Here is a 26,628-nt window from a genome sequence, read left to right on the forward strand (position 1 = left end):
TCGGCTACCTTCATCATGCGATGCCGCGGTTAAATAGAGGCCTACAGGCTAACTCACCGGCAACAGTTCCTTTAAACTTCGGTTAACGGAAATGGACTCCAGTTCTCCCTCATCCACCTCCATGGGTTCCGCTTCACGGGCATCTCGATCGGAGTCTGATTCCGAGTCTGACTCTGACCGATCGGACGCGCTATCGGACTTTACAGACACCCGCAGGCTGCGAACCGCCGCCATGATCTCTCGCTGTGAAATCAAATGAGCTCGCGGCTAACCCTTGTGCGCAGTATAGTGAGTGAATGAGCCTCGCGCTAGCTGTGCTAACACACACCGCCCAGCGTGGAGACCGGTTGCTGTCGGATTGCGACCCGCCCTCTATAAATTAAACAGGTTACGCATGAATTTAACATTCATGTTTAGTGTACAAGAAATGAGACACGCAGTCAAATGCGAATTCATTATACGGGGGAGAAAAAAATAGTGCTAACTTCTCTCTCTTTAAATTAGTGTAGAAATTCAGATTTATTCCAACCAGATTTGTAGAAGTTAACAAAGTGATTATCATCTAAATTCAATTGATTCTTTATGATAGTTATGTTTAAATTGGATTTAGAGTCATTCGACTTATTAAAGGTTTCTTTCATCTTTTTTAAAGGTAAACTTATATCTTAACTTCACCTCTGAATTTAATCTGAGATTTTGATTTAATGTGTTGTAAAACATGAGATTTGGGTAAAGATGAAGCATAAAGTCCTAGACTTTCTTTAAATCAACATTAAGAATTTATGTTAAAATTTAAATTAATATGCCATTTTTATGTTACATAACTAGTCATGTTTTCTTTTTCTTTCACAATTTTATTGTACACATTTTGACTTTACTAATTCATTTGAAATGGTTGTTTCAAATTTTGTTTTGTTTTTAAATGTACAAATATCTAATGTAGTCTCTCAATCAAAGACTATGAGGTCATAGAAGCTGCATGCATAATACTTATAAAATAATTAGCAAAATACAGTTTATAATAGTCTCATCATGTTTCACAGTAAGACATGTCAAGTATTTAATGTCAGCTACTTAAATATGTACTCACAAATAGAACAGAGGCTTCTATATAATCAACACCAATGCAAAATACTATATTTTATTTTCCAATATCAACATTGTCATACAGAAACTTTTACACATGTAGCAGTACAATCAGAAATAAACACAGCTCATTTCAGCAATTTTGACTGTAAGAAAACTTTTTTTTTTAACCAAAGGACAGTAGAGTTCTCTCTAAAAGTGCAAGATGTTTCACAGCTGAGCTGTTTGTGACAGTAAACATTAGAATTCTTCACTCATCTGCATGTATTTTCCCTTACATAAATATGCACAAATATAAACAGATAGAGTGATTATTGGTTTTCTAATATGTATATATCATCATTAAAGAAATGATCCATTTCAACAAGAGTTGAGTACTTCAAGTCTTTTTTTTAACAATATATAACATGAACTACTCTTCTTCTTTCCAGAAAAACAGTAGTGACCACCTCCAAATAATGCCTGATCTTAGGGCAGATGTTCAGGGATTGCACGTTTTTTTTTAAAGATTAAAGAAGAAGGGAATGTTGTGCCATCATAATTTACCACTTTTTAAAGTGCATTCCAGATTAATTTATTTATGACAATGTAAAATGAATCACTACTGTGGTCAGTTTCATCAAGGTCTTCCCAGATGTGCAGTTATAGGGCCAGACAAGTGCATTTTGTAAGTTTGTTTACAAACTTATGGAATCTGTATCTTGTGGAATGTTTTTGGTGCTGGAAATTTATAAAAAAATAAAATAAAATAAAAATTCTTGTTATTTGGGCAACTGCTGATCCATGTAAAGTTGACATTTTAGTAACACAAGATATTAGAATGTGTTGCTGTTGACAGTGAAAGACATTCTTAAAATGTTACACAACAGTCAATACAGCCATGCAAAGGGAAAATGCAGTAACAACACATTTTGTCAAAATTGAGCTATGACCGAAATCTCTGACCGAGATCTCTTAGACAATGATCTGTCCTGTGACAAACGGATTTACTTTAACTGTACTTAGATTCAGAGAAAACAGAGAGTGAAAATTGCAGTAACTACAAAATCCACATTAAAAAAATTAAAAAAAATCTTTAAAGCCATATTCTCTGTTTCAGTGTTGGTGTAATTACTGTATTTTGCCCTTGTAAGGCAGAATAAATATGCCAGATAAAATCAGTACCAGATGAAAACCTGCAGAATCTCTGAGCATACAGGAGAGGGTGTTGATTCTGTGCTTAATATACTCATGTGCTTGTTCATGTGATATTGTGATTGAGCACAGGCTTGTGTGGTGTGTCCCTCTTTAATTGCCCTGCTTCTTGGTGCCAAAAGGGTCTGATCTTCTGTACTGATACATTCCCTTTCTGATAAAATAGAGTGTCAGGTGTTAGCAATGTATACCAAAATAAGAAAAATATTCTAGAAACATCTAACAAATAATAGGTTCCATAATTTGTGATTATGATTTAAGATTGAGATTTTTACTGACAGTTAGGCCCCACTGTAATAGATTCTGTATGTTAGGAACACCCCCATCCAAAAGACAAATTACTATTGTAATATACTCACCATGATTTTGATCTTCTTTGATTTTCACTTTGTTAATGCCCCTGTTAAATGAGAGTTCCAAGATATCCTTTATTGGTAAAATTTCTTCAAAAGCCACAATACACACACAAAATTACCTAAATTAGGACATTCGACTAACCCTAACACACACCCTAAAAATAGAAAACTTTTAGGCAATTTTAGAATAAAACTAGATATTCAGTTTTGTAGAAACAAACTTTGATGTTGGCCTGACAAAAGCTAGGCGTTGCTATCATGTTGCTAGACACTGCCAGCAAGTTTTAGCATGTAGCTAGGCATTGCTAGCAAGTTTTAACATGAAGCTAGGCATTGCTAGCATGTAGCTAGGCATTACTATCACGTCACTAGGCATTGCTAGCACGTTTTAGCATGTTGCTAGGCATTTATTGTATGTTGCCATGTATTGTTATCATGTTTAGGCTTGTAGCTAGGCATAACTAGCATGTTTAAGCATGTAGCTAGGTATTGCTAGCATGATCTAGCATGCAGCTAGGCATTGTTAGTACGTTGCTAGGTGTTACTAGCATGTTATAGCATGTTGTTAGCATGTAGATAGGCATTGGCAGCATGTTTAAATATAATGATTTATATAATGATTATAATGAAAATTTGGGTCGTATTGAATAGAAAACAATGCAAGATACGCTCTGTGGCGCTGCAGGGTTTTGAGCAGCCTCTAGAGTCGTAGCTGGGTGCTGCTGACACCCGCAGAGCGGCGGCAGCTTTGTGCATACCTTCAGAGAAAATAATTGTTTATATGTTTATATTGTTTATATTGTGAATAATAGAACACACATGTCGTCCATCAGATTCGTACAGTGTGTGACCCCGTTTAGAGTTCCTAGTTTGGTCTCAGAATAATAATAAGCTTAAATGGTAGATTAGTATGTTGGCTGTGTCAAGCCAACATAAAAAACAGTATTTGCTTATATATGAATACTTTTTGTAAAAATTGTCCCCAAATTGTCAACTAAATGGGAAGAAACACCATGGACCATAGTCAGGGCATATATTTAATTTGACTCAAAGGCTGTGAGGAATAGACGGGACGAGGGATGTACTTTTGTTTACCTTAGTGTTATTCAGTTGATGAACCAATGAAATATGTCTTTACATACAATTTCCAGTGGACAAAAAACTCCTCAAAACATGGGTTTTGAAAATTAGACGTGACGTAGGACCTATTGAACAAACTGCAGATCTGTCCATCACATCTTTGCTTTCATTCGTGTTGAATTAAACATGCCGTCTACGCTGACAAAGGTCCACAGAGGATCATAGAGAACAAAGGACTACATGAAAGTCATAAACAAGAAGGAATAGTAAAACTCTTACAGCAGCTGATTGGCTCAGCCTATCAAAGCGGAACTTCAGATTGGATCTGGGTGAGGTCTTGTTCTTGAAATCTGTATAATTGAGGCAAACACAAGAAATGGGGACACAGAAACAAGCTGTAAATACTGAATTAGATGTAGACAAGAACAAAAACTAAACATGTCTAGAGGAAAGCATCTTAGATACCTGTTGGACTGCGGCACATGATCACTGGTGTTCCTGCACTCTGCCCCTCTGTACTCAGAGAACCAAATACTGGTGAGAGACTGGGAGATATCTGGAGGTTGTTCTGAAAAAATGGGAGAAGAAAGACTTTCTATGCATACTTTCATAGCAACATTACATAACTTGTAAAAAGTCAAGTGTGACTATGCACGCCCGGCCCCCAATCGGGCTAATCAGCCGAGGAGAGGGATAAGTGCAGCGGAATGCGGCAGTTCGGGAGAGAGAGAGCCACACGCATGTGCAATGTGTGCGTTTGTGTTCGTTTGTGTTCTGTGTCTTTTCGTTTAAGTTTCATTAAACCATTATTTTGACGGTTCAGCCGGTTCCCACCTCCTCCTTTCCCATTTTAACCTTGTTACATCAAGTTAAAGAAATAGAAATCCCAATATGAAAATGTACCCTCATGTCATGGGATATGGCTCTCTTCCCCCCATTGAACAGGCGGTAGAAGCCCAATTATGTCCCTCGACTCAAACTGGCCTGAGATCCTGCCACTGCTCCCGTCTAAGCCATGCCGGTTTATTTCGACACTAGCGGGATGCTGTGTTCCACAGAAAAAAATCTCAGCATATGTGTTTGGAACTTTTGAGTGAACGTCTCTGGTTATGTATGTAACCTCGGTTCCCTGAGATGTAGGGAATGAGACATTGCGTCGCTGACGCTTATGGGAAAAATTCCTTTTCTCAGATTTCTGAACTCCTATTGGATCACGCCAATTCAGATGTAACTGAATTGATCCAATGGCGTTCGAGCCCGCTCAGCCAATGACATTGAGTGTGCGGCGCTCAGCTTTCTATATAAGCAGGCGGCATAACGCCATCAGTCAGAATTTATCGACTGAAAGCGGTGGCTGAGCTGCCGGATAGTTATGTCCAGTAGCGCGGCTAGATACGTGATGTCTCGTTCCCTACATCTCAGGGAACCAAGGTTAGATACATAACCGGAGACGTTCCCTTTTGATTTCAGTCACATACATCGCGTCGCTGATGCTTATGGGAACGTGTATGATCACGCCGCAGCACTGGACAAAGGACACGTAACACATAACACTCAAGAGTGAAATCTCGTTGTAACTACCCCGAGTGTATAGAAGGGGCAGGACATGAGATTGTGTTGTACAGATACAACACATAGCTAATAGGAAGCTTATAAGAAATCAACCTCGCCCTGACAGTTCTGAGGAGGTGAGGTAACAAGCACATTCGCATCGCTCAGCAGCGGGATGCTTTGCCTTTAAGAGGGCTCCAAGCGGACATAATGAACATAATTAATTAATGCTGCTACACAGACAATATCTGTGAAGCCAGCGAATGCACGTCAAGGTTGTAAAATCGTGCAAAGGTGTTGGGCGAAGCCCAACCTGCCGCCAGGCAGATTTCTTGTATGGAAACACCATTTTCCCACGCCCAAGAGGCGGCAATACCTCTCGTTGAGTGGACCTTAATGCCAATAGGGCATTGGGTTCCCTGAGATTTGTATGCCAGTATTATAGCGTCGACAATCCAATGTGACAGTCTCTGCTTTGAGACGGGCATGCCTTCCAAGCGACCTCTGAAACAGACAAAAAAGCTTTTTCTGAATTGGCTTGTGTGGGACACATAGGTGTGTAGCGCTCTGACTGGACAGAGCGTATGGAGGGAGCGTTGCTCTTCCGACTGGAAGGGAGGGGGGTAAAAGGCTTGTAAAGTGACTACCTGCGCCTTAAAGGGGGTAGAGAGCACTTTGGGAATATAACCTTTTTTCGGACTCAGCGTGGCTCTAGATTCGCTCTGACCTAATTCCAAACAGGAGCTGTGCGTTGAGAGCGCCTGCAGATCACTCACCCTCTTAACGGATACCAGGGCGAGTAAGAGATTTGTTTTAAAGGAAAGAGAACGCAGATCGATCGGTTCAAAGGGGGCTTTAGTCAGCGCATTCAGCACCAAGGCCAGGTCCCATGTAGGGATTGTAGCTGTGCGGGGAGGATTCAATTGCCTCGCACCTCTTAGAAAGCTGACCACGAAACAGTGTCTACCTACTGGCATGCCCCCTACAGTTGCATGATTTGCCGAAATAGCAGCTACATATACTTTTAGAGTAGACGGAGTAAGACCTGCGTCTAAGCACTCCTGTAAAAATTCCAAAATGCCAGAAATAGGGCAATTAACGGGATCATCACGTCGCGTTTTGCACCATTTCACAAACACATTCCATTTGTAGGCATAGAGCCGTCTCGTAGATGGGGCTTTAGTATGCAAAATTGTATTCTTTATTGCCTGTGAGAGGTCTTCGTCATCCGACGCGACCCACTCAACGGCCACACATGTAGATTCCATAACCCCAGCCGCGGATGCCAAATCGAGCTGCGAGTCTGAGAAAGATGGTCCCGTCTTAGTGGGATTTCCCACGGATGCACATAAAGGAGCTCCACTATTTCTGGAAACCACGGTTGATTCGGCCACCTTGGCGTGATCAGTAGTACTGTTTCCATTTCCTCCCTGATTTTGGAGTGGAGTGGAGGAATGAGGCGCAGCAGGGGAAATGCGTACTTTCGACCCGCTGGCCATTTGTGAGCTAACGCATCCACCCCCAATGGGGCCTGTCCTGTCATGGAATACCACAGGGAACAATGAGAGGTCTCCTGGGAGGCGAATAGATCTATCGTCGCCCTCCCAAACCTGTTCCAGATCTCCGTGACCATCAGTGGGTGGAGTTTCCACTCCACTGCGATCACTCCCTGTCAAGAGAGCATGTCTGCTCCAAAATTCAGGGCTCCGGGCACATGGGTTGCCCGTAATGACAGGAGACGCTCGCCGCTCCATTTGAAGAGCTGTCGTGCGAGTGTCATTATTGCTGGAAATCGCACACCGCCCTGGTGATTGATGTATGCCACTACTGACCAGTTGTCAGTGCGAATCAGAATATGATGCCCCGTCACCTCTGTCTCCAATGCTTTTAGGGCTAAAATAACCGGCAACATCTCCAAGCGGTTGATGTGCCAGGTCTGTTTTACATTCGTCCATTCACCGAATGCCGGGTGGCCATCGCATAATGCGCCCCAGCCCGTGTTGGACGAATCTGTAGTAACAACTTTGCATCTGGAAACCTGACCTAAGGTGACCCCAGGCACAGATAGCAGATAGACAGTGGATGGTGATTACAACGCGATGGTGCCATAAGCCCGAGGAGTTTCTGAAAGCATTTCAGAGGCAGAGCCCTGCCCAATTTGAAACTTGCTGCCGTGCTGCATATCGAGTGTATTCTCTCGGCTGAGAGAGAAGCGCGCATTATTACAGAGTTCAAACGCAACCCCAGGAAGGATATTTAATGACTGGGAATTAATGAGCTCTTCCTCACATTGACCCGTAGACCAAGTGTATTCAAATGCACGAGCAACCTGTCCCTGAGTGTGCCACAATCTCTGACTGTGCTAAAATGAGCTGCTTTCAGAGGGGCTAAAGCTGCATCCACACATTTCGTGAATGTGCGCGGAGCGAGGGAAAGGCCGAACAGCAGGACTGTGAATTCATATGCCTTCTCCTTGAATGCGAACCTCAAGAACCGTCTGTGATGAGGAACGATCGGGATATGAAAATAGGCATCTTTCAGATCTATTGAGACAAACCAGTCGTTCTGACGGATGTGTGCTATGATCTGCTTTTGTGTCAACATTTTGAACGGGCACTTTGACAGTGCGCGATTCAGAAGCTTTAAGTCCAGAATTGGACACAACCTGCCATCTTTCTTCGGGACAAGAAAATAACACCTGTATAGGCCCATTTGATGCTCGCTGAGCTCGACAGGTTCTTTTGCCTGACTGCTAGCAGGCTGTCGATTTCTGCATACAGAATGTGAGCGTTTTGAGATGACATTGTGGACTGCATCACGCCATTGAAGTGCGGCGGCCGTCTCGCAATCTGAAGTGTGTAACCGTGCTTTAGAGTTGTTAACACCCAATTTGATATGACAATAAGGGATTCCCATGCTATTATTCGCTCGGACAGTGGGGATAGCGATATCACTGAAGAGCTTAATACGGCGCCCGGCCCAGGGGTGGGGCTGATGGTTTGTGGGATGTGTGTGGGTGCGTGAAGAGGAACATAGCTCTTTTTGTGAGTGTTTGTGTATTTTTCTCTTTTCGCACTGCCGGCAAGGCGGGCAGAGTGCAAATTTTTTATACACTTTATTGGCACAGACAAATAATTGTGAACAATCTCCCGAAAAGGAACGGCGTGAGGAGAGAACAGGGATACTGTGCGAGTCCGCTTGGGGGTGGGGCTTCCCCGCGGTGAACAATGCGGACTCCTCTTCACACTGCTGAAGCTGTCAGGAACGCTGAGACTAATCAGAGGAAAGTTTTCCCGATGGGCGGGGCCCTTGGCGCGGTGGCAGTGAATAGCGGTGCTTCGGCCAAGGCTTTTTCGGGCGAACGGCCAGCTCTGATGGACCCTGAGGAGTAGAGTGCTGTCTGGAAGCGCTGATAGGGCTTCCACTGAGTTGCCGAAGAGACCAGGGGGGATACCGGCGCGTCGAGAAGGGCCGACTTGTCCCCATCGCGCATGTCGGTCAGCGTCAGCCAAAGGTGACGGTCTAGGATGACCAGATTTCCAATGGAGCGCCCAATCGCTCCGGCGGTGGCCTTTGTTGCTCTTAGCACCAAATTGGTCGCGACGCGAATTTCTTTGAACATCGTTGGTTCGGGACGGGACCGGATTCATAATTTTTTGTACGAATTTTGGCCTGGTAGACCTGGAGCACTACCATCGTGTGCAAGGTGGCACCAGCTTGCCCAGCTGTATTATAGGCGCATCCCGCTAGTGTCGAAATAAACCGGCATGGCTTAGACGGGAGCAGTGGCAGGATCTCAGGCCAGTTTGAGTCAAGGGACATAAGTGGGCTTCTACCGCCTGTTCAATAGGGGGAAGAGAGCCATATCCCATTTGGTCTCTGCGGTCGATGGATGTGAAAGCTGCTGTACTGGAGAGGTGCAGCCTAGAGTTGGCTCTAACAGAGGTGACCATTCGAGCTCCAACTCGTCTATAGCTTAGTGAGAATGCGGACAAGCTCCGCATCCGCCGTCGAAGAACGGTCTCCGCCTCTTGGGGGGGAGAAGCAGCGTCCTCCATTGATGCGGATGAGGTGACAGTGTCTGAAGCCGTGAGAGATACGCCGTTGTCACTCTCCTCTTCTCCATGTTCACCGCTGCCGAACTGCACGAGGGCGAAAACACCGTCGGGCGGGCGAAGACTTTTAGTGAACAGGATGGGGGAAGAAGAGTGTGGGGGTGTGGGTGCATGCAGGACCTGAGCCGGCGGTACAGCCTAACAATCCATTTGCTCCATATCCTCGCCTTGAGCATCGTCGTTCCCCAGGTCCTCGAGGGACGGGGGAGGCAACGGAGCGAGAGCGGTCAGGTCATTGCGTTTAAATGGCACTATCTGAGCACGGAGCGTTTTGAGACACATTGCCTCAACCAGCGCTGCGTCTTCGTGGGCGCGGCCCAGACAAAACACAGAGCTCTTGTGGCCGTTAGATGTGGGAACAGGTTTCCCACATCTGCACTTATGTGATGGCATCTTGAAAAAGACGGTCCAGTCAGCGCAAGTGTCTAAATATTTAACTCTTTTAGCTCACCGGAACATGGCAGTGGAACGGTCGTCTTCAGGAAGTGAAGTGCTGTCCACTGCAGGAAAGTGCGTTTCGACAGTGTAATCCAGGAGTGAAGGAGATAAATTCTGACTGATGGCGTTATGCCGCCCTCTTATATAGAAAGCTGAGCGCCGCGTGCTCAATGTCATTGGCTGAGCAGGCGCAAACGCAATTGGCTCAATTCAGTTGCATCTGAATTGGCGTTATCCAATAGGAGTTCAGATATCTGAGAAAAGTAGTTTTTCCCATAAGTGTCAGCGACGCGATTTAAGTGACCGAAAGTGAACATTCCTTTAAAAGGTGACATCATTAATTATTAGACGTTCTAAGACTTTTCTTCTGCACTACAATGCTATACACAATGCACCTAGAACCTCACACGAGCCGAGCATGTTAGTCTTGCCTAAACAGATGCACACACACACACACATTTACTTACAGCCTCTTTCTCCTCCAGTGTCTCTGGGTCTCCTGCAGCACTGCTGAAGCTGCTGGTGCTGGAGGAGGAATAAAAGATGTCTGGGTGCCCATTGCCCTCCTTCAGCTTGAGAGGTGGTCTGCAGAGAGAGAAAGACAGAAATGATGAACTAGTCAGAATATGCATTTAGTTAGCAGCAGTGCTAAAGCGATTAATTAAGTACCTCTCATTGCTCACGATCTCTGCTGAGCTGGGGTTTAATGATGATCTCATTTCCTGTGACATGTGACCAAAATCTAGACTTCTCTGATCACAAAGGACACTAAACAGAAATTAAAACACATAGAAATTCATCAGCTGTTTATCATTTTCTCCACAGTACCAGTGGCACACACTAACATAAACTGTAATCTTCTGCGACTTCACATCTAATGATTTAAATTCCTGAATTCATACAAAATTAAATACATCTATGATTTTATTCTAACCAGCCATGACAAGCAACAGGACATTATGTTGGTCGCTTGGTTTCTATTTCTGTGGTAGATTAAACTTCAAATATCTTCTGCTCAAATGTGATTGTATGACATCACACAGCAGTTTTGTGTTCAGTGTGGACTGTCAAATTCATTGTTGCAGGAAATAAGTTTTGCCATATTTGTCTGACCTGCGTGTGTGTCGCTCTGGCTGTCCATCCATACTGGTGTGCAGCCGTGGAAACAGTCCAGACCGTCTCTTCACTGGGCTCTTCAAAGGAGACTTAGCACTTGATGTCACTGGAGACTGAAGGTTATATAAAAGGTGAAAGAAGTCACATGGTTAATGACAAATAGGGTTGTCCAAGACTATAAAAATGAGAAATCTTTTAAAAATTCCAACTTAAAACACGCTTTAGGTTCATATAAATGTAATCTTTGTGTTCATATTGGTTTCATGTATTTTTGAAAAACATTTATAGCATATGAATGACTTCAGAAATGTCAGGTGGTGAACCATCAAGTAAAAGACATTCAAATGCCTTCCTTGCTCCCTGAGTACATGTGAGAGTAAATTACTTAATTTTGTTAAGTGTTTGAAAAACACATTTTCAAATGTTTTATTTTTTATTTTTTGTAAATATCATATCAATATGTTTTTCTAGGGTTACTCTATTTGACCTGTAAAAAAAAAAAAGAAGCCTTTTCACAAAAATATCAAAATATCTCATATTTTTTAAACTTCAAACAGAGTCATGAGGGGTATTCTCTGTTTTGTGGTTTTTTGTCACATGACAAAATAATTGGATCTGAGGATTTGACTTTGACTTTAATTTGGTGTAAAATTATATATACAAATTTTCTTTTTTAAAATATATTAATCTTAAAAATTGTTTCAAAGCTTATTTTTTTTTTAAAGGTATAGTTCACCAAAAAATGAAAATGTTCTCATCATTTACTCACCCTCAGGCCATCTCAGATGTGTGTGACTTTCTTTCTTATGCTGAACACAAACAAAGATTTATAGAAGGATATCTCAGCTCTGTAGGTCTATACAATACAAATAAATGGGCACCAAAATTTTGAAAATCAAAAAGCATATAAAGGCAGTATAAAAATAATCCATAAGACTCCAGTGGTTAAATCTATATTTTCAGAAGCGATAAGATAGGTGTGGGTGAGTAACAGATCAATATTTAAGTCTTTTTTACTATATATCTCCACCTTTGACCAGCCCCGACACGTAGGTGGCGGAATGCATGAAGAATGTGAATCGCCAAAAACGAAAGTAGAAGAATGTGAAAGTTAAAGTGGAGATTGATAGTAAAAAAAAGACTTAAATATTGATCTCTTTCTCACCCACACCTATCTTATCACTTCTGAAGACATGGATTAAACCACTGGAGTCATATGGATTACTTTTATGCTGCCTTTATGTACATTTAGAGCAAAGATTTGGTCAACATTCACTAGCGTAGTTTGTGCCTACAGAGCTGAGATATTCTTCTAAAAATCTTCCTTTGTGTTCTGCAGAAGAAATACATTTATACACATCCTGAATGGCATTTGGGTGAGTAAATGATGAGAATTTTCATTTTAGGTGAACTATTCCTTTAAGAAATAATAATAAAAAATTATTTCAAACTTCTTTTTTCTTGATTTTCAGTTTTTAGTAGTTTTACTTTTTACTGTCTCCAGATGGCTACTCCATTTAGACATTTTTGACATTTCAAGCCTCAGAAAAAAAATACCAAAATGACTTTAACCTCAGAAATTGAAAACATTAAAATGAAACATAATTTAAAAAAAATATATTTTTATGTTATTTTATTAAGAATAACTTAAAGATCTGGAAAAAAATTAGTGTCACGTTAAACTAAATTTAAATTATTAAAGTAAATTGGATTGTATTGTTTATACAATGTGGCTGTTTTTAGGCGCAACTGTTACCATACCACCAAATACAGCTTATTGCCATAGTAAGTGGTATAAGTGGATGTGTGTTGTGAACATAAAATGATGCTCACAGAGTTCTTGGCAGTCTCAGTGTTGCTGTGGGTCAGGCCGACCCCACTCAAGCTGTTAGGCACGCCTCCTCCTGCCGTAGAGCAACGGCCATGTTTCTGAGAGCCCACCATTGTCTCCATAGAGTGACTGCGCACACGCATTGCCCGCTGACAGAAAGACAAAGCATTTCAAACAGATTATCTATTTTGTACTCTTTTGGGATATGATGTAACAGGATAATCTAATGCAAACCAGCAGAATTAATCTACAAAATCCATTCTGCAAGTCTTGAAATTGTGAGTGAGTGAGAAGAGGCTAATTGATTATCTGTTTGAATGTGAACCTTGATAGACTCCAGTATTCCTCCATGTCCTCCGTTCTCCATTTTCTCTTCATCTGCACTCAGAGGTTGTCCCAGCATTGCCTGTGTGTGCTTGTGTAATTCATTATGAAGATTATCCAGCAGTTCAGTCCGTGTTCTCTCCTAATACACAAACATATTTAAAGGGTTAGTTCACCCAAAAATAAAAATTCTCTCATGATTTACTTACAACTAAGCCATCCCAGATGTGTATGATTTTCCTTCTTCAGCAGAACTGAAATGAAGATTTTTATAAGCAGATTTCAACTCTGTTTGTCCATAAAATGCATGTAAATGGGTGCCATCAGTCTGCTGGCTGTTTGATGGTCCAAAAGGCATATTTAGAGAGCATACAAATAATCCACACAACTCCAGCTGATCAGTTAATGTCTTCTGAACTGAATCGATACATTTGTGTAAAAAAGAAATCGATAATGAAAACTATATTAACATTTAAAAATTGCTTCCTGCCTGCAGTCTACGCATCAGTGCACAATGGCGCGTTCATGTGAGAAGTCAGAAGCACATGCTTGGGGGCCTGGGTAGCTCAGTGGTAAAAGACACTGGCTACCACCCCTGGCGTTAACTAGTTCGCTGGTTCGAATCCCAGGGCATGCTGAGTGACTCCAACCAGGTCTCCTAAGCAACCAAATTGGCCTGGTTGCTAGGGAGGGTAGATTCACATGGGGTAACCTCCTTGTGGTCGCAATAATGTGGTTCGTTCTCGGTGGGGCACGTGGCGAGTTGAGCGTGGATGCTGCAGTGGATGGCGTGAAGCCTCCACAGGCGCTATGTCTCCGTGGCAACGCGCTCAACAAACTCAACAAACTACGTGATAAGATGCGCAGGTTGACAGTCTCAGACACGGAGGCAACTGAGATTCATCCTCCACCACCCGGATTGAGGCAAATCACTACGCGACCACAAGGACTTTAAAAAAGTGCACTGGGCATTCCAAATTGGGAGAAAAAGGAAATAAAAATGAAAAAAAAAAAAAAGAAGCGCATGCTTTATATACAACAGAGGAACAAACAATCGTCGTGCGAGAGTTAGTTAATTTTTTAAACAGAAATACAGCGCTTTGTTTCTTACACAAACCTATTGGTTTACTACATAAGACATTAATTGATTGAGTCGTGTGGATTACATTTATGCTGCCTAAATATGCCTTTTGGACTGTCAAACAGCCAGTAGACTGATGGCACCCATTTATATGCATTGTTTGGACAAACAGAGTTGAAATGGGCTTATAAAATTCTTCATTTCGGTTCTGCTGAAGAAGGAAAGTCATACATATCTGGGATGGCTTTAAGGTAAGTAAATCATGGGAGAATTTTCATTTTTGGATGAACTAACCCTTTAACGCTCATTAAACATTCAGAGAATGTGGCAAAGCACAGAGCAGAAAATTATAAGGCCGTGTTATCCATATCCTCATGCACTTTATTGCAGTAATATAAGATGCTCCATTGTCTCTTTACCTCAAGCTTGGCAAAGCGGTTTGACCTGTAGCATGCCAACTCGGCATTGATCAGCTTGGTCAGCAGGAACTCTCTGAATTCTGGACCCTATGAAAGAATAGAATGACATGGCAAATATAACAATGATGCAAGAACATCCCAGAGACCTTGACGTGAAAAAAGCAACTCAGATGTGACCTTCAAAAAAACTCAAAACTAACAGAAGCAGTCTGGCAGCAGCAGTGGTGCACCTGTTTACCTTTTTGAAGATGGGTGGATTGGGAAGCGGAGGGCCGAACTGTGACACATCTTCACGTGCTGTGACAGATACCTGCACAACAGAATTAAAACATAACGTTTGGCTGGATGAGTAAATGATGACAGAATTTTTATTTTTAATGTGACCTTGATTTTTTGACAAACCTTGTACGTGGTGTTATCTGTTCCAGGGTTTTCCACCTGAACAAGGATGTAGGCATGTAGGAAATTGGAGGCGATCATGTTAGGCACAAAAGGTGTGGCCTCCTCTTGGAAAACTACAGCCACAATGTCATTTCCTATGTGCCTTTTCCTTTGGAGCTATGAGCAGTGAAGAGAAGCATAGAGGGAGACATATTGCTGTGTGGTATCTATACTGCATAAATAAAAGTATGTGGACACCTGAACACCACACTCATATGTGCATGTTGGGCATTTAATTTAAAAACCACAGGCATTATTATGGAGTTGGTCCTCCCTTTGCTATTATAACAGCTTCCACCCTCTCTTCTAGGAAGGTTTTCCAATGGATTTTGGAACATGGCTGCAGGAAGTTTGTTCCCATTCAGACACAACAGTATCACAGTGAGGCACTGATGTTGGGATGTTGGGTCAACGTTCCAGTTCATCCCAAAGGTGTTCAGTGGTGTTCAGGTCTAGACTTTGTGCAAAGTTTTCCACATCAGACTCATATATAATTTCTTAATGGAACTTGCTATAGGGCATGTCATGGCCCTCCACAAAGTGTTGCCAGAAAGTTGGAATCACACAATTCTCTAGAATGTCATTGTATGCTGTAGCTCTGAGATTTACCTTGAGTGGAATTACTGGTGTCTTTACACTTTTGGTCAATTATTGTATCTGCCAATCTAAATCTTGCTCACCAAAACAAAAAAGTCTGAAGGAAAACTGTCCAAGTTTAAAGTAAAGTGAGAACCTGCTGCGTGTCTCCCTCTGTGTAGGGCAGCTTTGTGGAGATGTGAAACATGAGTTCCTGCCCCCTGAACACAGAGTACACAGACTGAGACCCTGTCTGACCATGAGACACATCCAAACCACCTCGAAACCTGAATGAGAAAAAAATTTGCCATTAAAAGAATTATTGGAGTAGGAGACCTTTCCTTTTTAAAGAAAAAGCTGACCCAACATGAAAATTCTGCATCATTTACTCACGTCATCCCAAATCCATATGACTTTATTGGAATAGATTTTATTCCTTTTGTAGACTAATTAAACATAAAAAAAAAAATCGCATTACATGTTCTTGGAAAATGTCTCTATATGAACAATCATACAGATGTAGGTAAATTTGCACCAGCTCACTAATGACTACACGCCGGTGTGTTCATGTTGAATGATCTAAACTGACTGAATGGTAATTAGCCATTGGCCTCAAAGTAGGTGGAGCACCAGGTCACACCTACCGATGACGTGGACCAATGGCAGTAAGAATGTGTTTAGCAGCCGGTAAGAAGTTTTCCTGAAAGTTTGTCCAGGCGAGCTGTTACGAACCACAGAAACAAACTCAAAAACGCCTTATTTTTGGTCAAATTTTGTTCTTCAATTTCATAGAAAGTGTGCAGGGGCCTGAAAGGTGCCATATTTTATATAAGAGCTATAGTGTAGGGCATGATTTTCAGTAAAAAGCAGCCTAATATATCATTTGTTTGTAACCACATACATGGATATAGCCTAATAAAAATGATGCGTGGAAAACCCTGTTGGCATTCCATGTGAGTTTGATTCATCCATTGATAGATTGTTCATCTTGTTCATGATCTGATACATTGAGCACTGTTGCAGGATGTGTAAAACACTCTTTCGTGCAAAATGTTCATTTTTATAAGCAATTGAACTGATTCCTTGTCAAATTAGAATGATATCTTAGTTTTACCAGCCTGAATTTTTTTTGTTTTTATTCTTCAAAATTTCACCTATTGCACGGAAAAAAAGTCATATAGATTTGGAACGATATGAGGGTGAGTAAATGTTGAAGTGAACTACTCCTTTAAGGTCATTTACATATTCATCAAACATTCTAAGTAATCACATTCAAGTTTTCAAATATGCCTTTTCCAGCTTCTCATTAATGTTGTTTACCCTTTAAAGTCCTGCAGCTCTACACAGTCTCCCAGCAGTCTGAGGAACTCTGTGAAGGCTGGAGTCTCCTCACTGTTGCCAAATAACTCCTCTTCTGAGATCTGTGTGCAAGAGAGACTATTAGAAGACTTCATATAACTGCACGATGGTGAAAACAGCCAGAAGGCAGTGTGAAAAGATAACAGGAAATAAGAGATAAAATACTGCATATACGGTGCGTAAGCAGTGGCGTATTGATTTATTTCTTTTGTGATTAAGATCTATGCAGCTTGATAAGAAACCTTCTGTGAAAGTGTCCTTGACAAACTCAATCTGACTGGAGACCATTTTTGATATTTATAGTGGTCACACATGCAACATGAATTCATTTGCTCACCTGCCCAAACTTTTGGTAGATGATGCCAAACTTAAAGGTGTTGTTTAGTTCATGCTCATCATAGTTCACAATTAATTGAGAACCCTGCATAAACAATGTTCAGTTAGAGATTTTTAACATAAAGAAATACAGATGTCAAATTCATTACATAAAAACAATAATTGACATAAGTTTCCTAATACAATATATTGTCAATTTCTGCTGATGTAGTAATATGATGTTTATCAGTACTTTGAACCACTCCCTCATCTATTTTTACTAGAATCTAGAAATAATCCATGCAAAGCAGTTTTTATCTACTAAGCCATCTTACTAGTGACTACTGAACATGAATACTTCCTTTTATGAGGCAGCAGCCACAACAGCTATTGTATAAAACAGAATGGTCATACTTCTGAAATCTGCGATAGGTCTTTATCCGACACATCAGTATGTTGAAGTTACATTATGTTAAAACAATCACAAACCCTCCTTATCCACTCTTTAATGAACTACTGTAAAAAAAGAAAATCTACAGGAAAGCATCATGTAATTATAAAATAATAATTAATTTGTAACAATAAGCACTCTGTAACTAAATTAAAATATACAGTGGCCACAGAAAGTATTTGGGCACTTAAGCCACACAAAAATGCCTGAATGTTGCATTAGATAACAAAATACCAAACCATTTCTCAGAACTAGCTTCACTTTTCTGGGCTATTTTTGCTTACTTGTAAACAATTGCTCTCAAAGTCATTTTTAGTGGATGTAGTACTTCATTTCCCCTCAAGTTCACAGAGTTGTCCTTGCAGCGTAACCAAATGGTTTAGTTGATCACATTAAAGGTGAAGTTTGTACATTTTTATGTTAAAATGCTATGTTTTTAAATGCACTACAATTCATAAACAAATAAAAAAAAAATAAAAACCCGATTAACAATTGTGAACTTACCTTTGGGTACAGCACAGGACTAAACCTCAGACCCACAATATCTTCACAAAGTAGCTATATTGGGTTACAAATTACATTACATCACAAAAAGACAAAAAACATTTCAAGATGTCAACAAATCAGACCAGCTAATGTTAACTAATTTAGGTTGGGTTTCCCCATAATATTGCAACTTGCACTGTAAAATCATTTTAACTAGCACTGCATTTCATTTTACGATGGAGTAATGCATGTTTCCCAAATCAGCACACAGATTGCTTGTTATTAAACATATAAAACCGTGCATATCAAATTTAATACATGACTTTTCTGAAAATCCTGTTGTATGCAATGCACTAGATGTCCATTGCCTCCTGCTGAAAGTTTTTGAGCTCTTCTGGAAGTAGAAGACCTTCTGTACATCCAAAACCACATACTTCTGCACTATTCTATGTTGTTCTATAGTTTAAGAAGTGGGAGTAGTATGTTACCACTGAAAATGCAACTAAAAGAAGTGTACTACGAGTACCCGGATGCAGGACCATGTTAAGCCACCCCGGGGCCCTGGGCTAGCTCAAGAATATTAATGAGGCCACATGATCTAGATTGATTTGAACTTGGTTGATTTCCCTCAAAGAATGTAACCACTGGATCTGTAGCACTTGAGTAACTTCTGACTTAACCAACTGCGTGACTTTAGGATGTGGCTACCTGTATTTAGCTGTTTAGCGGCGAATTGGCTAGTTTTTGCAAACAAGTGTGTCTGTTTCCATTCACCTGAATAAAAAAAAAATGTGTCACCTTTTTGCCACTTATTTGATAAAATATGGAAAATATTACATTACATATGGGGCTTGGTAATGTTCAGACTGTTATCTGGCTGACATATGAGAATTCTGGCATAACTGTGGACCAATTATGGCTGCTTTCTGGGGGTTCAGGGTAAGTTGTGGTGGTGTCAATTATTTGGTTGAGTTCTGGATTGGGTGTGGCTGTTGTATGGCTGACATCTGAGCATTCTGGCATAACTGCGTTGGTCTGGTTGAATTTTGGCAAGTGGCTTTTGGGCCAATTTTGGACCATTATTTCACAGGGTATGTGGGTCAAACTCACTGCAGAAATGTTGCCGGATTTGGCAAATGTTGCCAAAGCTATTTTGCTATCTGAGAATAACACACTAAGAGTGGCAAGAGTGTTCAGGACAACTGTTTGTAAAAAAAAATAATGATTATTTCTAGAGTTTGGTGGTGCAGGTGGTACAGAAATTACACAATTCATTTTAAAATTCTTATTTGATCTCGTTTTGTGTTTAGGTTAAAAAAAAAAAAAAAATATATATATATATATATATATATATATATATACAGTTGAAATCAGAAGTTTACATACACCTTAGCCAAATACATTTAAACTCAGTTTTGCACAATTCCTGACATTTAATTTTTAGAAAACATTCCCTTTCTTAGGTCCGTTAGGATCAATTCTTTATTTTAAGAATGTGAAATATCAGAATAATAGTAGAGAGAATGATTTATTTTAGCTTTTATTTCTTTCATCACATTCCCAGTGGGTCAGAAGTTTACATACACTTTGTTAGTATTTGGTAGCATTGCCTTTAAATTGTTTAACTTGGATCAAACATTTTGGGTAGCCTTCCACAAGCTTCTCACAATAAGTTGCTGGAATTTTGGCCCATTCCTCCAAACAGAACTGGTGTAACTGAGTCAGGTTTGTAGGCCTCCTTGCTCGCACATGCTCTTTCAGTTCTGCCCACAAATTTTCTATCAGATTGAGGTCAGGGCTTTGAAATGGCCACTCCAATACCTTGAATTTGAGAGAGGTCAGCAGAGGATGGTCAGACTGGATGTCTACGGTAACTCAGATAACCGCTCTGTACAATTGTGGTAAGAAAAATATTATCTTAGAATGCTATTCTGATATGCGGGTTGGCACTGTTCTGGTGGCACGAGGGGGACCTACACAATATTAGGCAGGTGGTTTCAGTGTTGTGGCTGATCGGTGTATATATGTTAAGATTTTGTTTTTAGGTTTAAAAAAAAAAAAAAGCAATCTGAAAAAAATTGCATTTTACAGCTATTTTTCATGTGTCAGCTTTACAGGTTAAGTAGAACTTAAGTCCATTGTTACGGGAGCTGTCCAGCCTAAAAGTGCTGAACTAAGACCAAACCTTTTGGGGTTAGTTACATTTCAGATAGGTTTAAAATGCATGTAATGGACTTGGTGAAATGAATGGCCAGAGGCTCTTGTTAATTTCTGAATGTTTTTTTATGTGCTACATGATGAAACATATCCATAGATATTAAAATAATAGTTCACCCAAAAATATGAATTGTCTCATAATTTACTCACACTCATGCCGTTCCCAGATGTGTATGACTTTCTTTCTTCTGCAGAACACAAACAAAGGTTTTAAGAAGAATATTTCAGTTCTGTAGCTCCATATGACTCCAGTGGTTAAATCCATATATTCAGAAGTGATATGATAGGTGTGGGTAAGAAACAGATCTGGTCAGATCAAGTTTAGGTCACCATTCACTTGCATTGTATGGACCTACAGAGCTGACATATTCTTCTAAAAGTCTTAATTTGTGTTCTGCAGAAGAAAGAAAGTCACACTGAACATCTGGGATTACCTGAGGGTGAGTAAATGATGAGACAATTATCATTTTTGGGAACTATACCTTGAAGTACTACTTATGTGTGACTAATGTTCTTCTTAGTGCTTCGGAAAACAGCCTTAATCATTTAAAGAACTGACATATAGGTGAAGAACTGTGTTTAAAATTAAGAAATACTTATGATTTTTAGTTCTGAAATATTAATCAATAAGACTTCAGAATCTGTCAGGATATTTGAATTTTAAATGTCAGCAGTTAAATCCCATGGACTATCTCTTGAAATCACAACCATTACCTTGGCTAACTGAAGGACACTGGGGAGCTCAGCCAAGCCCTTCAAAGAGATCCTGTCATAGATTGTTTTTGATGGAGTCCTAAATGCGAAATAATTAGAAAGAAAAATGCAATCAAATGTTTCAGAATGTGCCAATCATGTAATTGCACATAAGGGAGTGAAAGGGCTGTTATTACCTGAAAATGATGTGCAGGTACTCTTGTTCCTCCACCTCCTCGTGTCGGAGGGACAGCACAAGGTTGCCATGGTTACTAGCTGTGCAGTAGAAGTTCAGATGTTCCTGAAACCGGCAGATAAGGAAGCATTTTAATTTCCAAAATCCCATTGTGGACATAAAATGCAGTGTGTTAAATTGCACTGGCTGCTGATAATCACAGCTCTGATAACAAAAACAACCTAGGAGCTTAATGTTTGAAGTGATCATACACAAATATTTGCCAAAAGCCTTTGTGTATCAATTCATTTATGTGTAATACCATCATATTAATGTATAGGTGTCTAAAGCCCCCATACCTGTGGTTAAATCACTGTAAAAGTGATGTTGAGTGGCTTATTACTTTTCTAAAACTGCGTCAAAAACACAATGATAAAAGACACCAATTTTCAATATTAAGTTACAGTACAATTATAATTAATAATGATTGGAACAAATAATTCTTCTACCAAGAAAAATTGTTCATTATCCTAACTGTAGACTTTTTACGGTTGACAAGCAACATATCCACTTAATATAGAATGTGCGGACACAGGTATGAGTTTTTGAAATTTTTCAACGTCTTCGATCACGGCTCGTCAAAACAGAATTTACAGTCATAACTATCCATTTTATAAATGTTTTCACTTTTATTTGACGACTGATTGAGTTCTCACCCTGCCCAGAAAGTGCTTGCGGTACGCTCGAATGGCAAAGTTACTCTCCAGTCTGTAACCAAACTCTCCAGAATTCCCTCCCTCTCCATCTTCTTCGTCATAGCAACCGTTCTCCCAGTTTGAAATGGTAGTAGGGGCCTTGGGATCTTCTATCCAGTAACCCCCAAATTGAGGCAGGATGACCTGAGGATATGGCTCACCCCGCTGTAACACCTTTGATAGAGCAACCAGACAATTAAAGAGATCGATTTACACTTCAAGAAATAACATCTGCTTCTACATTAAACCTCACATGAGTCCTACCTCACATAAAGTGCTTTTAGAACCTAAATGTTAAAGGGTTAGCTTAAGGGACAGTTCACAAAAAAAAAAAAAAAAAAAAAGATTGAAACTTTACACATTTCAATTTCATAACAAAGAATACTCTTTAACAAAAAAAAAAAAAAAAAAAAAAATATATATATATATATATATATTTCTTATTTTTATTTTTATTTTTTATTAAACAATTTTATATTTTGGAAAATTAAATGTGTAAATCTTAAAAATAAGCAAAAAAATAAATAAAATAATAATAATAATTATTTAGAGTTGTCATAATTTTCTTTTTATGGGTGAACTATCCCTTTCATATATAGTTACAGATAGATAAATGGATAGCGATCAATATACAGGAATTTGGTGTTTAGGACTTTAATTATTGTACCTCTTCTATCCGTGGGTATGGAATGTAATCGTCCTGGAAAGGTAAAAATAATATCAATGATTCACAAGGTAATGGTATAAATGGGCATTTTTCTTTTAAATGACCCTTGTGTCAGGACAGCAAGCTTGTTATGAGGCATATGTCTTGCTCATGCATACACAATATATGAGAAATTACATGCAGTCCACTTGACATGCTTCACAGTCATGCTTACAACAAACATTATTCTGTGGCTGTCTGAACAATCTGAATGAATATGAACCGTCTTTAGTGGTTGCTTTTATTTGTTAATTTGTTTATATGGTGATTATGAAAAGAAATATGTTTGGACTAAATCACACATTCGCTTTGTTTTAGTGCTTGCAAGGTGAAACTCCTCAAACATGCAGGTTAAGGTTTTTCTAAACCCCTAACCCTAAAAATTAAACTCCTGTAATTAATTCAGCCCAAATTGTACAGATTCCATTCAAACTTAATTTGGTTGACAATTTCAGCTTAGATAGATAGCTTTAGATTTTGTATTTTACAAATGTAAAATTACCCGGATGATAAATTTATTTTAAATGCTGATCCACAACGCAGGATGCTATTGCGAATTAACAAGGCTTTTTCTTTACTTTCCTCACTTGCAAAACTTCCTTTTAACCAGCATTGCCAGAAAAAAAAACATGCTGGACAACCAGCAATTTTAATGGTGAACAACATTCCAAGCACTAGTATTTCCTTCAAGAAATACAAAACAAGTTTATATATACTGTATGTGTATATAATGTTACATAGTGTAGTGTTTGTAACATAATTCAGAAAATGCAGTTCAGCTACTAGTATTCCCAAAAGCAATCACTGGGCTTATTTAGTTTGTTCATGCTCTCTGACCTTTATTCTTTGTGGGCTAGGCCTTATTTCTTCCATTTCAGAAACCTGCTATGGGGTCAGGGTCAAAAGATTGTAGGGTTAACACCTGACAGTGGAAGTGTGGTGAGACTGAGAGTCACAGAACACATTCACTACTGCTTTTACTATTTAACAAATCTGCATTTACAATTTTAGCAATTACAGTAGCTATTCTTGCTGACTGTGGAATTCTTTTTTTATCACAAGAATAATTTCATGATTTTGTTCAGGATAATGACTGTCCATAACATTATAACAGAGCCTAGTTTATTTATATGTAAAATACAAACAAAAAGATTTCAGTTCTTACCTCCATCTTTTCTAGCACATCAAAGAACTGAGTGGACTGTTGAAAAAGAAACATAGAGGTCAAGATTGAACCAATAACATTTCATTTAATTCCTGTTTATAACAGGTCACCAAAAAGGTCAACATCACAATCTGTGAGGGCGAATGATACATCCTTGAAATCCCTCTCGCATAAGAATCACATCTGCTTTTGTAACTGTTGACTTTATACTTTGTCAAACAACTACACCGTAAGAAACACAAGTAATTCTACAATATATTATATTCATACCTATATTTAAAAAAAATGTAATTCAATATATTATTTCATATTATATATATATATACACACACTCAGTGACTAATTTATTAGGTACACCTGTACACCTACTTATTCATATGATAATCTAATCAGCCAATCGTGTGGCAGCAGTGCAGTGCATAAAATCATTCATATACGGGTCAGTGAGCTTCAGTTAATGTTCACATCAACCATCAGAATGGGGAAAAATGTGATCTCAGTAATTTCGACCGTGGCATGATTGTTGGTGCCAGACGGGCTGGTTTGAGTATTTCTGTAACTGCTGATCTCCTAGGAATTTTACACAAAACAGTCTCTAGAGCGGAGACTAAAAACGAAATGTTTTTCATTTCAGTTCGTTCTGTGAAAAACAGTATTTTTTTTTCTTTTTCGGTTGAGAAGTTCCGCAGCCTCCTTTCCAAAAGGTTACCGGTTAGAACAAAATAAAAGAATGGTTAATAATGTTAAGGAGTGGGTAAAATACCAATTACAGCGTTGCCAGATCTCGCAAGAGAAACAATCGACCTTGTCTGGAAAAACAAGCCCAAAATAAACCACTTGCCTCACCAAAATAAGCATATAAAATGTTTTTCTGTGTGATGGATTTATCATTTACATTTAGCAGATGCTTTTTTTTATACAAAGTGACTTACAGTGCACTTATTACAGGGAAAATTATCTGATTGGAGCTACCTGGAGTTAAGTGCCTTGCTCAAAGACACAATGGTGATGGCTGTGGGGATTGAACCAGCAACCTTCAATTACACAAACAGTTATGTGCTTCACCCACTACGCCGCCACCACCACTCCTAGCAGCATAGAATTCATAAGTTAAGTATCATTTTGATTAAAGATCTGCTTCTCAGTCAAAACCCAGAAGCACCAAATCTGTATTAATGCATCATTTCTAACAATAATTCAGTGAAGACATGGAAACAACTGAGAAATGTACTTTTTACCTCTAATAACGTATTCCTTGTATCTGGATTAACCATGCATGTACAGTAATATTATGTAATATTAAGTAATAGTTTGTAGTAATTATATATATAGTTGTTAAAAAGGTCTTCATTCAGAGAATGCGGCATCCATAATGGGCAATTAGGCAAAGAAATGTGTGATGCTGCAGTTTCCTTTAGGGTCAAAGCACAAGTTTCATTTTTTTGGGCAACATGAAGTGGTGTCATTCTAAAAAATTCACTGTTATAAACCCTTTGTCCTTTAGTTTCATGCAAAAATTATTGGAACAAAATGAACCGATTATAACCGGTTACCAGTTTTTAAAAATAATGTTTTCACTCTGAAACAACTGAAGATCACTTTGTTCCTGTTTTTGGTTACATTCTGCAAAAAATTTGGTTAATTTTTCGTTTTCATTTTCGTTCCTATAACCAGTTTTACTCTGAGCTTACTCAGAATGGTGTCAAAACAACAAACATCCAGGGAGCAGCAGTCCTGCGGACAGAAACACCTTGTAGGTGAGAGAAATCAACGGAGAATGGACAAACTGGTTCGAGCTGGCAGAAAGGCTACGGTAACTAAGATAACCTCTTTGTACAATTTTAGTGAGCTCAATAGCATCTCAGAATGCACAACATGTAGAACCTAGAGGCAAATGGGCAACAACAGCAGAAGACCACACTGGGTTCCACTTCTATCAGTCAAGAACAGAAAGCTGAGGCTGCAGTGGGCACAGGCTCACCAAAAGTGTACAGTTAAAGACTGGAAAAACATCGCCTGTTCTGATGAATCTTGATTTCTGCAGAGGTACATAGATGGTAGGCCCGCTGCAGCCTCAGTTTTCTGTTCTGTCTGGCTGACAAAAGTAGAACCCGACGTGGTCTTCTGCTGTTGTAGCCCATCCACATCAAAGTTTGACATGTTGTGCATTCTGAAATGCTATTCTGCTCACTACAATTGTACATGGAGGTTATCTGAGTTACCATAGTTTTTCTGTCAGCTCAAACCAGTCTGGGCTGCATTTCCCAAAAGCATCGCAAGCTTAAGTTGATTGTAGAAACGATTGGCTTCCAATGGTTTCTACGATCTACTTGACTTATAATGCTTTTGGGAAACGCAGCCCTGGCTATTCTCTGTTAACCTTTCTCATCAACAAGGCGTTTCCGTCCGCAGAACTGCCGCTCACTGGATATTTTTTGTTTTTGGCACCATTCTAAGTAAACTCTAGAGACTGTTGTGCGTGAAAATCCCAGGAGATCAGCAGTTACAGAAATACTCAAACCAGCCCATCTGGAACCAACAATTGTGCCATGGTCGAAATCACTGAGATCAAAAGTTTTCCCCCATTTTGATGGTTGATGTGAACATTATCTGAAGCTCCTGACCCATATCTGCAAGATTTTATGCACTGCACTGCTGCCACGCGATTGGCTGATCAGATAATTGCATAAATACGAAG

At 39.6% G+C, this 26,628-nt stretch overlaps 2 protein-coding genes across 16 annotated transcripts in view; both read right to left on the reverse strand.

Annotated features, from left to right (window-relative positions):
- Positions 1 to 292, reverse strand: part of ncbp3 (nuclear cap binding subunit 3) — a 34,058-nt gene extending 33,766 nt beyond the window's left edge. Inside the window, exon 1 of the mRNA XM_051681757.1 lies at positions 58 to 292. Coding sequence (XP_051537717.1) covers positions 58 to 234 — 177 coding nt within the window. The 5' untranslated portion in view covers positions 235 to 292. The remainder of the gene's footprint in view (positions 1 to 57) is intronic.
- Positions 293 to 1,103: 811 nt separating this feature from the next.
- LOC127431339 (rap1 GTPase-activating protein 2-like) overlaps positions 1,104 to 26,628 on the reverse strand; it is a 71,232-nt gene continuing 45,707 nt past the window's right edge. For 3 of the 15 annotated variants that reach the window (XM_051681739.1, XM_051681741.1, XM_051681738.1), the window contains 22 exons: positions 23,931 to 23,966; positions 23,603 to 23,650; positions 22,727 to 22,759; positions 22,021 to 22,233; positions 21,327 to 21,430; positions 21,151 to 21,229; positions 18,238 to 18,291; positions 17,305 to 17,388; positions 16,929 to 17,029; positions 15,766 to 15,895; positions 14,994 to 15,149; positions 14,830 to 14,901; positions 14,592 to 14,678; positions 13,093 to 13,233; positions 12,770 to 12,916; positions 10,934 to 11,049; positions 10,490 to 10,588; positions 10,288 to 10,405; positions 4,182 to 4,284; positions 3,996 to 4,066; positions 2,640 to 2,680; positions 1,105 to 2,434 (listed from right to left, as the gene is read on the reverse strand). In XM_051681739.1, coding sequence (XP_051537699.1) covers positions 2,672 to 2,680; positions 3,996 to 4,066; positions 4,182 to 4,284; positions 10,288 to 10,405; positions 10,490 to 10,588; positions 10,934 to 11,049; positions 12,770 to 12,916; positions 13,093 to 13,233; positions 14,592 to 14,678; positions 14,830 to 14,901; positions 14,994 to 15,149; positions 15,766 to 15,895; positions 16,929 to 17,029; positions 17,305 to 17,388; positions 18,238 to 18,291; positions 21,151 to 21,229; positions 21,327 to 21,430; positions 22,021 to 22,233; positions 22,727 to 22,759; positions 23,603 to 23,650; positions 23,931 to 23,966 — 2,001 coding nt within the window. In that variant the 3' untranslated portion in view covers positions 1,105 to 2,434; positions 2,640 to 2,671. Of the gene's footprint in view, positions 2,435 to 2,639; positions 2,681 to 3,995; positions 4,067 to 4,181; positions 4,285 to 10,287; positions 10,406 to 10,489; positions 10,589 to 10,933; positions 11,050 to 12,769; positions 12,917 to 13,092; positions 13,234 to 14,591; positions 14,679 to 14,829; positions 14,902 to 14,993; positions 15,150 to 15,765; positions 15,896 to 16,928; positions 17,030 to 17,304; positions 17,389 to 18,237; positions 18,292 to 21,150; positions 21,230 to 21,326; positions 21,431 to 22,020; positions 22,234 to 22,726; positions 22,760 to 23,602; positions 23,651 to 23,930; positions 23,967 to 26,628 lie in introns of all 15 variants that reach the window. The other 12 variants (XM_051681746.1, XM_051681745.1, XM_051681747.1 and 9 more) reach the window with 8 other exon arrangements.

Source organism: Myxocyprinus asiaticus, chromosome 40, assembly GCF_019703515.2.
Source record: "Myxocyprinus asiaticus isolate MX2 ecotype Aquarium Trade chromosome 40, UBuf_Myxa_2, whole genome shotgun sequence".
NCBI classification, from domain to species: domain Eukaryota; kingdom Metazoa; phylum Chordata; class Actinopteri; order Cypriniformes; family Catostomidae; genus Myxocyprinus; species Myxocyprinus asiaticus.